This window comes from Numida meleagris, chromosome 3, assembly GCF_002078875.1.
Source record: "Numida meleagris isolate 19003 breed g44 Domestic line chromosome 3, NumMel1.0, whole genome shotgun sequence".
In the NCBI taxonomy this organism is placed as follows: domain Eukaryota; kingdom Metazoa; phylum Chordata; class Aves; order Galliformes; family Numididae; genus Numida; species Numida meleagris.
The window spans coordinates 60,189,789-60,202,742 of NC_034411.1; the positions used below are offsets into that span (position 1 = coordinate 60,189,789).

The 12,954-nt window shown below is 35.6% G+C and overlaps 1 protein-coding gene across 1 annotated transcript in view; it reads right to left on the bottom strand.

Annotated features, from left to right (window-relative positions):
- Positions 1-12,954, bottom strand: part of NKAIN2 (sodium/potassium transporting ATPase interacting 2) — a 550,041-nt gene that overhangs the window by 238,117 nt on the left and 298,970 nt on the right. Inside the window, exon 3 of the mRNA XM_021392140.1 lies at positions 10,775-10,855. Coding sequence (XP_021247815.1) covers positions 10,775-10,855 — 81 coding nt within the window. The remainder of the gene's footprint in view (positions 1-10,774; positions 10,856-12,954) is intronic.

The following is a 12,954-nucleotide window of genomic DNA, read 5'->3' on the forward strand; positions in this document are numbered from 1 at the left end:
TGATTCTATGATAATGTATTGTGGCTCTGTTATGTGGAACATATGAAAGAACAAACACACCCACACAAACATGATTTAGAATATCCTATTAAGAAAAAAAAAAAAAAGCTTAAAAATGCACGTAAGTCCAATCTTAAAATAAACAAAAATGTTCCAACTGCCCCACTTCACCTAATGCAAATTAATTCCCATCATTGCTGATTTAAGACAGATGTCTTGTACTTGGGTATTAAGAACATCTGTGGGAATGAGTGGAAAAACACCATGAATAAGGTGCATGTGGTTACAAAGGGTAGTGAAATTCAGAATACAACATTTGGTGTATTCTATAAGCGGCACTTAAAAAGAAATACCTAAATGAAATTGCATCCTAATACAGTTTCCCTGTATTTCCAAAGCAAAACAAAACCTGTAATTTTAGCCTTAAACAGCTAAAAAACATTTGTATGCAAGCGCAACTCTAGAGGAATAGGCCAGTGGCAAGTAATGCCAAGGTTAAAAAAAAAAAAAAGCATTCAGCTTTAATTAGCTGACAGAGGAAAGAAGAGTGAAAAATATAAAATTGCAAAGTGGGAAAAAGGGAGGCAGAGGGTGCTATTTTGCATTTGATTAAAAGACACATATGGAACCCTTAAATAGACAGGGAGTGCCCTTTATTTTAAAGATGGGGTGAGAGCCCAACAAATCCAACTTCTTTTCTCTTCTAACTTGTAAGGTACATCTCAACTATCTGTAGAGGAGAATCCATTCTTCTGTCTAGTTTTGAGTTCAGATGAGTGCTTTGAACATCACCCTCCCTCTATGTTGCAAACAGCAGTTTTTCTATAAAAGGGTTCATTGGCAGTTAAAGATACCGGTGAGATACTCAGCCACAGCACGTTACTGATCACCTCATTATCACTGAATTAGCTAGCTATCGTGGAGTGGAAGAAAAATAGCCTGTGTTACACTGTGGCCTACTGAAGAACAGGCTTTTAGAACGAAACCCACAATAAACCACACTTTTGTTCAATTCATGAGGTTATTTAATCAATCAAATCCTACCCTCAAAATGCAGAATCCAATTCCTATCCAAATAGGTTTTTGTGGTAGTCTGATAAGAGGGATATAATGCCAGAGTACACCAGTTTATTCTTGAATAGATAGGATGCACCTTAAAATTAATGTCGTTGAAAGAGCAACAACTTTTGAAAATGTCAGCACTAGAGTGAACTCAGGCTTCAAGGATAAATTCATGAAGGTCATCATCCAGTTTTATGGATTATGAGGAAAAGAAAACAAATATTTTCCATAGTTACCCCTTTATGATGTTTTGCCAGAAAATAATTTTTCTTATTTATTATGGGCAATTAATAAAAAATCATCATCAAATCCTAAAGAGTTATCTAAGTTAACGTTAGCTAATTCACTTATTCATATATCACGGATCACTGTATTTCAATAGCAGTTTTGGAAACAATTATTTCATTGGAACAATAAAAATAACAGGAAGAAATTGCTAATATCTGAGATGAAATAAAGAGTTTTGAGGTTGTAGTTCTGCAGGAGGAAAAATTTCTTTTGTATCTCGATTAGTTGTATAGCACCATGTTGCTGGCAATATCTTTTGAATGATGTTTTTAAATGTTTAAAGATATTTAACAAATGAGAGTAGATTCTCTTGAGGTACAGAATAAACAGCATGATTCTATGACTGAGGCATTGCAGACATTTACTATGAAATATTTGGGACAGCTGAAATGTATTGTTGCTTCCTGAGCTTTTATTTGAGTCTTCAATAGGAACTTCTCATCTTCAGTGGAAAGTTGGGTGTCAGTGGGTGAACAAATCTTAAAGGGCTTTATGTGTGGCTTAAGACACTGTCATGTCCCACCAAACACCTGCATGTTTTAGACCAGAGCTAGATCATGAATGTTCAAGTGCTTGAGGGGTGCAGAAGTGGGGCCGTCCAGCAGAAGGGAACTGCAATTGGGGAGTACTATGAGATAATGAACTACCATGAGAGATGGCCAGCCACTGCAAGCATTTTTGGCATATGGTCTTATGGTTTATGAGCTCACTGCTAGCACCAGTGTAGCGACAACTGAGTGTGCTCAGAATGACCCTGTTCTGCTTGGCTGCACGCACACTGTTCTGTGGGATGGGCCCAATATTACACAGAATCAAAAAAGGAGAGTGTTTTACAGCTTATGTTGTTTTCCTAGGTTCAATAGATGCTTATTCATATGTGAAAAGATGCTGAAGGCAATACAGAATTTTTATTTCCTGCTGGATTACCAGTGGCATAAATTTCAGTAACTGTCAGTAACACAAGGTTCAGGATAGTTTCCTCCTGAAATTCAAAGTGATGCAAAACTTCTCAGAGTGTTGGCTTAGAGTTTTCTTGAAGATTCTGGTAGGTCCTGGTTCACAAGGTGGGGCTTATCCGATGTAGTTGGAAGGACAATTATTTATTTATATTTAGAGTGATTAAAGATGTGGAGAAAGTATTTTCTAGCCATTGCTGCATTTAGAACAACAGTTAAGGACTATTCTAAAGCATTACATATTACTCAAGAAGAATAATTAATGAAAGAAAGAAAACACCATGAGACAGTGAAATGTAACAGCTTTAAAGAACAGATTTCCAGGTTTTCATACATTCACAAAAGACAAATAAGTGCTCTGGCAGAGTCCCTGCGTTTCCACTAAATAACTCTTTAGCAATTGTCCTTAGCTACTTCTGTAGACAGAACCTTTCCCATGGATCAGGCTATGTGAAAGCATAGGCAGCTCCCCAGAAGAGCTGTTGCAGCATTGGTAAATACAATCTGAGAAATAAATGCTCGTGGGTTCTTTATTTTTTTCCTGTAAAATTAAGAGTTTTTCACCCATAACCATTTCACCACAGTTGGTGAAATGCTATCAGTAGTGCACTATAGCATTCAAAAGTGAGAATGAAGAAGGAGAAGAGAGAATGAAGAAGTGAGAAAAGTGAAGGAGACCAGAAAATGCCACTCGCTCATAAGCAAGACAGGTCCTATTTATATTACATGTATATTACGCTCAGAGCATAATGTCACCCTGACATCAAACTGGGGCCACTAGATGGTACTGCATTATAATTAATAAATATTAAAAAGTTATAAATATATATGATTGTTTTTTTCTTTCTGCAATGTCTTGACTGTATCATTTGAAAGACTTGTAGCAATCTGAATGGCATTATCTTTTGAGATATACTAAAAACTCCACATAACTGGAATATATACAGATGTTTGTATATGCACACACATGTAAATTATCATATAGCATCATCATTTTATCATTCATTACACTTAATCAATATCATATGTTCCTGTATTCCATGCTGTAACTATTAGATATATGGGAAATGCATGTATATGTAAATAAATATGCATATGATTTTTCATGAACTCATCAAAAAACACATGCCCAAATTTTAAAATGCAAACATTGTACAGTAAGAAAAAATCTGGACAACTGTATTTCATATTTTTCTATACTTCAAGTAACTTTCTATCACAATTTGCTTCACCATAAAAGAGATGAAAAATTCACTTTTATCTATGTGTTTTCTTACATACGTTATGTCTACAGTAATAAGCACTTTAAATTTTATAATCAGTTACCTTCTAGCTGGCAAAGATCTTGAGGTTTAAAAATTGCTGCAAATCTAAATTATCTGAAACCATAAGCATACTTAATAGTATCTACCCATGAAACTACCCTCAGAATAACCTAACACTGCTGGTTGCCAGCTCTATTCTCAATTTTCATCTGTTAGATATATGATCAAGCATGTCAAATCTGCCCTGAGTAATAGAAGTGAAAAAATAAAGTCATTTACTTAAAAAATTCTGATAGCTATTTATCTGAAAACCCTGGTCAGATTTACCGCTCAAAGGCATTTACCTACAAAGTTAACCAGATGCTCTGAGTTGAAAACTAATTTAATTTCTCTGTTATCTTAACAGGACATCTGTTAAAACAACATCCAAGGAAGGTAATATGTTCAAAATTAAACATCCCGCAGGTTGTTTTAGTAGAGGATGTGCAACACTGACATTTAACTGTTAACGACCACTGCCTTACAAAAATAATTAGTAAATGTGAAATCAAAACAGTATAACAATTATACTAATCGACATAAAGTAATGTCAAATGAATTTCTAACTAGTGCAAGTTCAACCTTGTTGACAAGTTCATTGCTTAGCTACAGTTGAGTTACACTGAAGATGAATAACCCATTTCTTTTGTTTCTTTCATTAGCTTCCTCAAGGCTACAAACTGTCCCTTTAAAATCTCAGTATACTAGCTGTTTGAAGTGCTCAGCAGTCATAGACAACGTGTTTTTTAAGCATCATGAGTGACAGGCTATGCAAATCATATCCTGAAGTAATTTGCATTATTGAAATTAATTTGCATATGGATATAAACTGCACTTCAGAGCTCCTAAGTATCAATCTAAGCAGTGGCATATGAAAGTCAGATAGAAAGTTGAAGAGATCTTGTCAGTGTTTTGATGCTGAAATAGAAAAATACTAGCAGGTGCCTATTTTGCTGGAAAAGATGGTGGGCGCAAATTGACTACTGGAAGGAAATATAGGTCCCATATTTCCTCCCCCCTCTTCCATTTATCCCTACTAGCAATGTAGGATTGATGTCATTTCTCTGTTGGCAGGAACTGCTATAAGCATTGCAACCTCCTTCTCTTTCCATTAGTGCTGTCCAATGGAAAAGACAACAAATCGACTACAGTACACTAGAGGTCAGCCATATCTGCCTAGTCTTGCGCTAACATCTCAGGTCACCAACAGAAGGGTAGGAAAAGGTAGCTGATGCATAAATGTTAGCTGTGGGTTGATTTCTAACCTTCTTCATTCATGCTTAAGATCTTTTCCAAGAAATGCTATCCCCTCGTCCAGGCTGGTTGCTGATCATGGCTTGAGGCAGGAGAATGGACTAACCATATCCTGAAGATCCTTCTAGCTTTCCATTACCATGGACTATGATTATGAGTATGAAAACATTAATTTCAATTTCTGTTTTGAATGTGGTATTCCGTCTCCTAGATTATAAGGATAACTTACCTTTTTACATTTTCCTTAAGCTACTATATAGCTTAACATATATGTATGTTAAGACCCTTCAGTTTTCTTCCATAATAAAGCATGTGAAATTGTGAAAAGTGAACTGATTTTTTTCCTTATGAAGTGCACCAATCTGTAGGGCTAGAAATAAGAATTCATATACAGAACAGACAAAAAGAAACCTGAAGTACTCCATTTCAGTTAAAAACAAAAAAGAGGAGCTTGAGTGGGAGCACAAATCTTCTCAGAGGTACAATGAAAGGACAAGAGGCAATATCACAGACTGTAGAAACAGAAATTTCAGCTGCATATCAGGGAAAAATATTTCACAACTAAAATAGTTAAGAACTAAAGAGGTTGTAAAATCTCCAGCCTTAGAATTTTTTAAAACTTGGGTTGCTAAAACTCTGAGCAATGTGACCTAACTTTGAATTTGATACTATCCTGAGCAGGAGGTTGGATCAACTGACCTGAAGTCTCTTCCAGCATGAATTAGCCTGCAAATTTGTGGTGTAAATTATCTTCTACCTAGGTCCCTCTGCAAGTAAAACCTCCTATTTATTTTCACAGAAACTACAACAGATACAAAGAGCACAATAGCACCGTTTGCTAAAGAAAATTCTCAGCTACAAAACACTGTTTTTCAACAGTCACCATCTTTAGCTATACCTTATTGCCAGTGGTGAACAAGAGCCTGCAAGCCATTTTCATAAAAATCAGCAGCAGAGAAGGTGAACTGCTGTTGCTGTCACCACTGCTTAAATGTACCACCCACCACCCCACTGTTCTCACATCCACTGTTTGGTCTCCACAAGTATTCAGCAAGAGTTGATGAATGTCAGAGAGTGCAATTTGTTCCACATGGAGGAATTCAATTCTACACCTTTGCTTCACATGCACTTCCACGTCAGACAGCCGCTCTGCTGCCATCTGTCATACAGCAGCAAAATGTAATGGAATATTGGTGAGAAGGTTCAACCTCTACTGCCATACCACCAACATCCACCTCTGATGTAATGGGCCAACATAAAAAAGAAGAGGCACTACTTTTCATTCAGCCCTCACATTTAGGGTCAGTAGGAGAAAACATGTTCAGAAGCATTTGGTTTCCCTTAATACTTCCTGCAGAAAACAAGCTAATTACATATTTTTATTTAATTTACATTTTAATACGTACAATCCATTCAGTTCTTTGCATCATATTTAAAAGTGAAATTATGAAATAAGTGGATTTTTTTTTATCTTTCCTATTCCTTCATGCTCCTGATCAACTCTGTGCAACTGAGGGAATGACAGCAAAGGAAGTAACCTCAGCTGAATGCAAAGTAACGTTCTTCTAAAATAAATAATTGATGCTAACTTGCATCTGAGATCAGGAGAACAAGTTCTAAAATCAGGCTTTGAGTAAATGTGGTGGGCTATGTAAATATTACCATCACTGTGCTCAGGGTTTCTAGGTGCCATGGTTCTGTATGTTAGCTTTCATAACATTCTACATGTTTTCAGAGTAGAGTCGAAAAACAGGACTTACTTTCATGGAGTGTAAAAATGAATTACATACTGACCACTGAGAAGGAAAAATAGGTAATGGCTGTACACAGTAAGAAAAGCACAGTATATTTATTTCTTGCCTCTTTATTTTACTTTTCCTAAATACTGCAATCCTTGGAGTGTAATGCTGTATGGCAACAACACTTAATTTCCATACCCAGTTCATCTCTAAAATACGCCATGCTATATCGAGATTAAGGAAATTATTGTGACCTCATAATTAAGAGCTATATAAAAATGAATGCACAGAGAGAGCTAAATTATGCTTATACAAGCAACCTTAATTCTGGCATTTCTTCATACTGGAGCGTTTGACTTTCACACACTTAACTTTTGTGCTAGAAAACATAAGTACTTATAACCTTATGTTTTAATACATTCAATGTAATCTTTCAATATTACTCAGTAAAAGTAGGGAACATAGGAACGTGTCAAGAAACACAAACAGAAACTGTCAAATACAACAGTGAAAGCAAGTTTTTTTGTTTGTTTGGGTTATTTTTTTTTGTTGGAAAAGAAAAGAAAACAAACACACACAAACTGTGTTCATGGTCACATTCACATAGAGTTGTGGAGACTACAATGAGAGAAGAGCTCCTGTATCTGGTCACACAGGTGGGGTCACACACAGGAAGAGCCCTAAGCATTGGGACGAGGTTGAGAGCATGTGCATAAGGGCTGCTCTGGACCCTGATCCTAACTGATGCCCCTTATCAAGTGCAATGAATCCATGAGTCTGTCTTGGCTCCCAGTAACTGGCAGCTGCAGCACCTCTACCCATCCACACTTGCAACCCTAGCCATGCATTTTTTGCAGAAAATAAGTACACTCATTTTTAAACTAAAAATGGGAGTTCAATAGTTCTTATTCTGCTTCTTTGCTGCTAGTGGGATCCACAGTCATCATTAGTAGAAGCCTTTAAAAGCCTTGAAGCAAAGGGTGCTCTTTCTTCATTACATGACCATTTGCAGCACTCTCTATTGAGGGTCTTTATTCAGAGGTTGCAGCCATAGAAGCAAATGGGAGTTTTGTCTGAAGAAGTTCAAAAGTGCTGGACAGACTGTTAACTTTTCCATTTCTTTTTTATGTTTTTTTAATTTTTCTTCCAAAATAGCTGAATCTAGCCCCTTGTTTTCTTTCCTGGTATATTTAAACAAGTCATTGAATCACCACAGTTTCTTATATATGACTTCTATTATTTTTCCTTTTTTATTTCACTAGTGTACTTCAGATTTGTTTCATTTAAGATGAGAGGTTACTCTTTTCATATGCTACATTTACTTAGCCGCAGGCCAAAATAAATATGACTACTTAGAGATCCGGAAAGCTTAAAGTCTTACTTTTACTGAGAATGGCACTCACCAAAAATCATAGCAACACAGACTAATTAAATACTATTGAAATGCGGTACTGAAAAGTAAGTCTCAGACGTGGGTTCTCTACTTATTCATTCACAGATCCACATAATAATCAAGGTTAAGAGCAACTGATTGCATTTTCTCCTTGGTAGAAACCTTCTCAGACATAAATATTCCAGTTACTGCAAAAGAGTATCAGCAAAGACATTAACCATGTCTGAAAGATAGAGAATACTTAGAGTGCGATGCCATTTTCCACAGCATATATATGACTGTAATGGTGTAGCATGTAAACAGATTTGCATGGCTGTTCACTAATGAGCCTTGAGCCTTCTCAGCCTTTTTAAACAATACTATCTTATAGTTCTAAAAATTTCTGAGTCCTTACAGGCCCATTTCGTTGTAATAAGGGGAAGTTGTAAAAATGCCATGACCTCCTGTCCCCACTACTTTAAAAACGGATGAAGCAAGTGTATTTTAATAATGTACATTAACAATTTAAATAAGATTTCTCCATTGTATCAGTAGATGATGGTGGAAAAATTTGTATGTGTATGCATAGAATAAAAGCTGTTCTCAAAACTTTAGGAAAAAGAAGCTTTCCTTTTCCTTGGCAGAAAGCTATAAATTATACATATAAAAATAAACTATACCCAGTTGAACTATTATTAGGCTGTAATTTTAACCTATCAATTCCTAAAACCATGCTGTGCAGGCTCCTCTCTTATGGTTTACAGCCTCAGAGGCATCCTTCTGGTACTTACTTAAAGGTTATTTTTTATTTTCTATTTAGAACCATTTCAGACCTAGATCTTTTTTCAAGGTTCTATGTGCCATACGTGACATAAACAAACAAACAGACAAAACAAAAAACATGGGAGTATCATTACATATTTTAAGCTGCAGTTATTCTCTGATGAAAATATAAATAATAAAGAAGATTCAGTGCAAGATGTGTGAATATAACTGAGAAACACAAAGACAAAAGTGATCAATTTTTTTTAGATGTCTACTTATATTAAACAGTTGGAGCCTTTTAAAGATCTAGAATATGAGGATAAGTTTTGTCTATGCAAATAGTTGAGTGTTTTCCCATTGTACACATATTTCTAGGCCCTAGATCTCGCAAAAGATTTGATTATTTGGAGATGTTTTGGTGTACCACACACAGCTGGAAAGGAGAAGAGAAAGTTGTTCCACATGTGAATTAGGGCTTCTGTAGACAATGAGTCAATCTATAACCATTTCCTATATCTGTTTTCTGTATGCTTTCACTTCTGTTCCTCTCTTCAGTAATGCTACTGGCCTAAAAACCTGCTGAAGTGGAGAAAAGTACTCTCATGGATATTTTCAGGCAGATCACATCATCAAAATAAATAAGGCTTCTATAGATAAAATAAACAGCTTAACTGCAGCCAAATATAACCCTGAACCACATGGTTGCTTGAGAAAGGCCAGATCACACAGTTCAAGTCTTCAGAAGAAAACAGTTTCAGGTGTAGGCATTGTTGTCTGGCCTATCTTTATTCCAAGCAGCACTCACCAGCGTTCTTAAGCTAATTTTATTCTAATTAAAATACAGTCAAACAAGACGCTTCTAGTTTCTCCTTTCCTTCCCACCCCCTTTCACTTCCCCAGACATGACAAGCATCCCAACATTTACAAGTTAAACAATGCAGGTGGTTGAAATGAGCAGATGGAGACGATGGGTTGAGTGTAACAACAGGTGCTGGGTTGTAAGTATGGAAGTATCTTTACCTCATTCATTCCTCCTATAATAGTGTTAACTTTCTGCATCATAATACATCAATAACTCGCAAAGGATCAGAGAATTACATCTGTAATTTACAGTTGAGCCAAATCCCCTTTAATCAAGAAAGGCAATTAAATATGTGGGTTGAGAGAAGAACGTAATTTCTTTCACAAGTAGGATTCTCCTCGATGGTCAGTTCATGCCAAGGTGAGCATAACTCAGCATAGGCTGTAATATTTAGACTAAGTCAAAGCTTATTACAAGCTTATTACCACTGCTAATCTTTTATCTGACCGCTTGCCAGCCCTCTGGGCTTACCTTAGAAACTTAGGTTTTGATTTGAGATGCTAGTTTGAGCACATTAACATTTACCACTTTACGTATTATCACTTACAGTGTCAATAAAACCCTATAAATATGTCATTCTTAGAAAATATATGTTTATCCTGTAGGTTTTTTTTTTTTCCTCACTGTGTTGAAGTCTTCAGTCATAATATTAGTATGAGAAGTACAAAACTAAAAAACATTGCTATAGCCAAGTAATAATCTATTCTGGCGCTTCAGTTTACATTTTAATGATAGATGATAGTTTGTTTTATAATTATTATGCTTTGGTACAAGATCCCTGGAAGGAATCCAACTAAGTAAAAGCAAGCTGAATTGTAAAAAATAATAATAATAATAATAAAAAAAATTAATTGTTTACTCTTGAGATAATAATCTTTTGTATTTGTGAAATGACTAATTTGTCTCTCTCATCCAGATGAAATTTGTGTTGCAAATTGTATTACAAACAAGGAAGTAAAAAAAGTGAGGTAATTTTCCTTTAAAAGACATAAGCTATTGTTGTTGTGGGCATCAGAAGGCGCCCACCACTGGCCAGGACTGAGGTTTCAAACATGTCCAGAATACTCTGAATTTCTCTCATGCTACCCCAATGATTAATACAGAAGACGGCCTTTGAACTGAAGCATGTTAACACAGTACTCATGGCTTAAATGTATCTGATGGCAAATTACCTTTGAAAGTTCTCCAGCCTCCAAATAGAAGCAGATAACAAACACGTTCCACGAAACCCAAAGGATCAGCCAGACAGCATACTGTAGAAGAGGAAGAGAGAAATGATGCATTAGTAATTTTAAATGAATTTAAGGTACTTTGTTAGATCCTTAGCTCAATCCAGCTCAAACACAGACTGTAGATACTATGCATATGAATAAAATGTTACATATAAAAGAGAATCAAGAATAAATTCTTCTCTTTCATAGACACAATCTAGCGTGAGCTAATTGGTGAGCACTTGGTCACACCAGAAAATCTATATCTGAGAAAACAGGTCGTAGACCTGACATTCAAATATGAGACCAATCTCCATTGCTTATTGTTGCTGAAGTGGGGAATATTGCAATGCCAAGACAGGCATCTAATATCAGTTATATATGAGAAGTGCAGAGCCGCTTATTAAATGGTTATATAAATCTAACTTACAAAACAACAGTGCATTGTTGAAGTAGTTACTGTACTTCACAACACTTCAGTTTTATTCTCAAGAATATTTACAAACATTTTGTTTTTTTCTACAAATTGCATAGAGGTTTTCCTCAGTTGTGACAGCCGCATATATAAACATACTTTGTGATATTCCAAACTACAGTTCAAAATTATTAAACACCCTCAGGAGCAAATTGTGTTTTAATTGCCATTTTCGTTGTTGTTGTTGTTGTTTTTAAAAACTGTGATGTATAGCATAAGTAGTCATGCTCAAAATTTGTTCACTGGTGGTTACTGAAATTATTATTTACATACATGATGTGAGTAATGGAATATATTTTCTCTCCTTCTGATCAATACTTTGATACTGTTTTCTGTTCAGAAGGCCTTATGTGCTAGGACTGGAAACTACATTTCCCTTCTGTAATGCTGGAGGATCATGGGTAATAAAGTTTGAGCTGCCATTGCTACTATTAGGAGCAACAACTTCAACAACCTTCAGATTTACAGCTTTTTTTCCTCATGATTGTTGTTACTATCCTCTAGTTATTCATAATTCATTTCTGCAATGCATTTCTGTCAAGTATGTATAGAATTAATGTTTGGTTGTCTTTTCTTCAAAATGAACTGGTTAAGTTTTGCCAAGCTACTGTTCCAACTTATGTTTAGCATTATGGCGATTTTTCTGCCCTCCTTTGTCTTACATCACCATCTGAATAAGCAGACAACTCTTTAGACTATAAAATTTTGTAAGAGGTAGATAGTGCACATCTAACCATTGCTTGTCATGAATGATGATCTCATTCTCTAAATTCAGCAACAGTTTAAGTGGGATTCTTCTTGCATTTCTCCTAGAACTGGTGTTTCGCATCATATTCTCTATCATTCACCATGCCATTTTTCACCTGATTCTAAATACTGTGAAAATGATACAATTTTGTCCTTTCTTAGGAGATCTAAAGTGAGGCTTTTATCCAACATAAGTAAAATTTTGGCCTGTTCCTGTTTCTAATTTCTTTTATAGATTGCCAACCAGTGTAGTTCTTACGTATACCAAGTACAGATTTTATAGAATAATGATAAATATTGTTTTGATCTAATGGAAACTAACACAGTTTTAAAAGTTCCAATTGTTTTATATAGAAGTAATTTTAGGTAATTAAGAAACAAAGCTTTTTTTTTTTTTTTTTTTTTTTTGTGCAACTGCCCTTTTCACACACTTCATACGTGACAATACAGTCAGTACTTTTTTTTGTAGGGCAGCTCATTGTGGTCCACAGATCTGCTCTGTGATTTGTTTAGGCCAAGCAAGACCCACTGGAGGTTACCCGGTCCAAATTTCTGCTCAAAGAGCAATCAGCATAGATCAAGTTGTGCAGGAACATGTTCAGTGGAGGTCTGAATATCCCCAGGGATGGAACCTTCACAGCCTCTCTAACACACTTCTAGTCTTAAAAGGTGGGCAATTAATGGACTTCGAAACACAGTAACTTAATTCAGATTCACGGACTTAACATTTCTTTTAAAAACAGAAAAAAGAAAATAGATTCGAGGCATTAAAGGCATTGAGCACTTCATCTTCTTGCAGCTTGCCCATAGTACACCTGACTTTTCATGCCATGTGGAGTGTCATAATTACCAGAACACAGGAAAGCTTTAATTTAGATTCAATAACCCTAAATTGGCATTTTCCTAACTTTTCTGCATT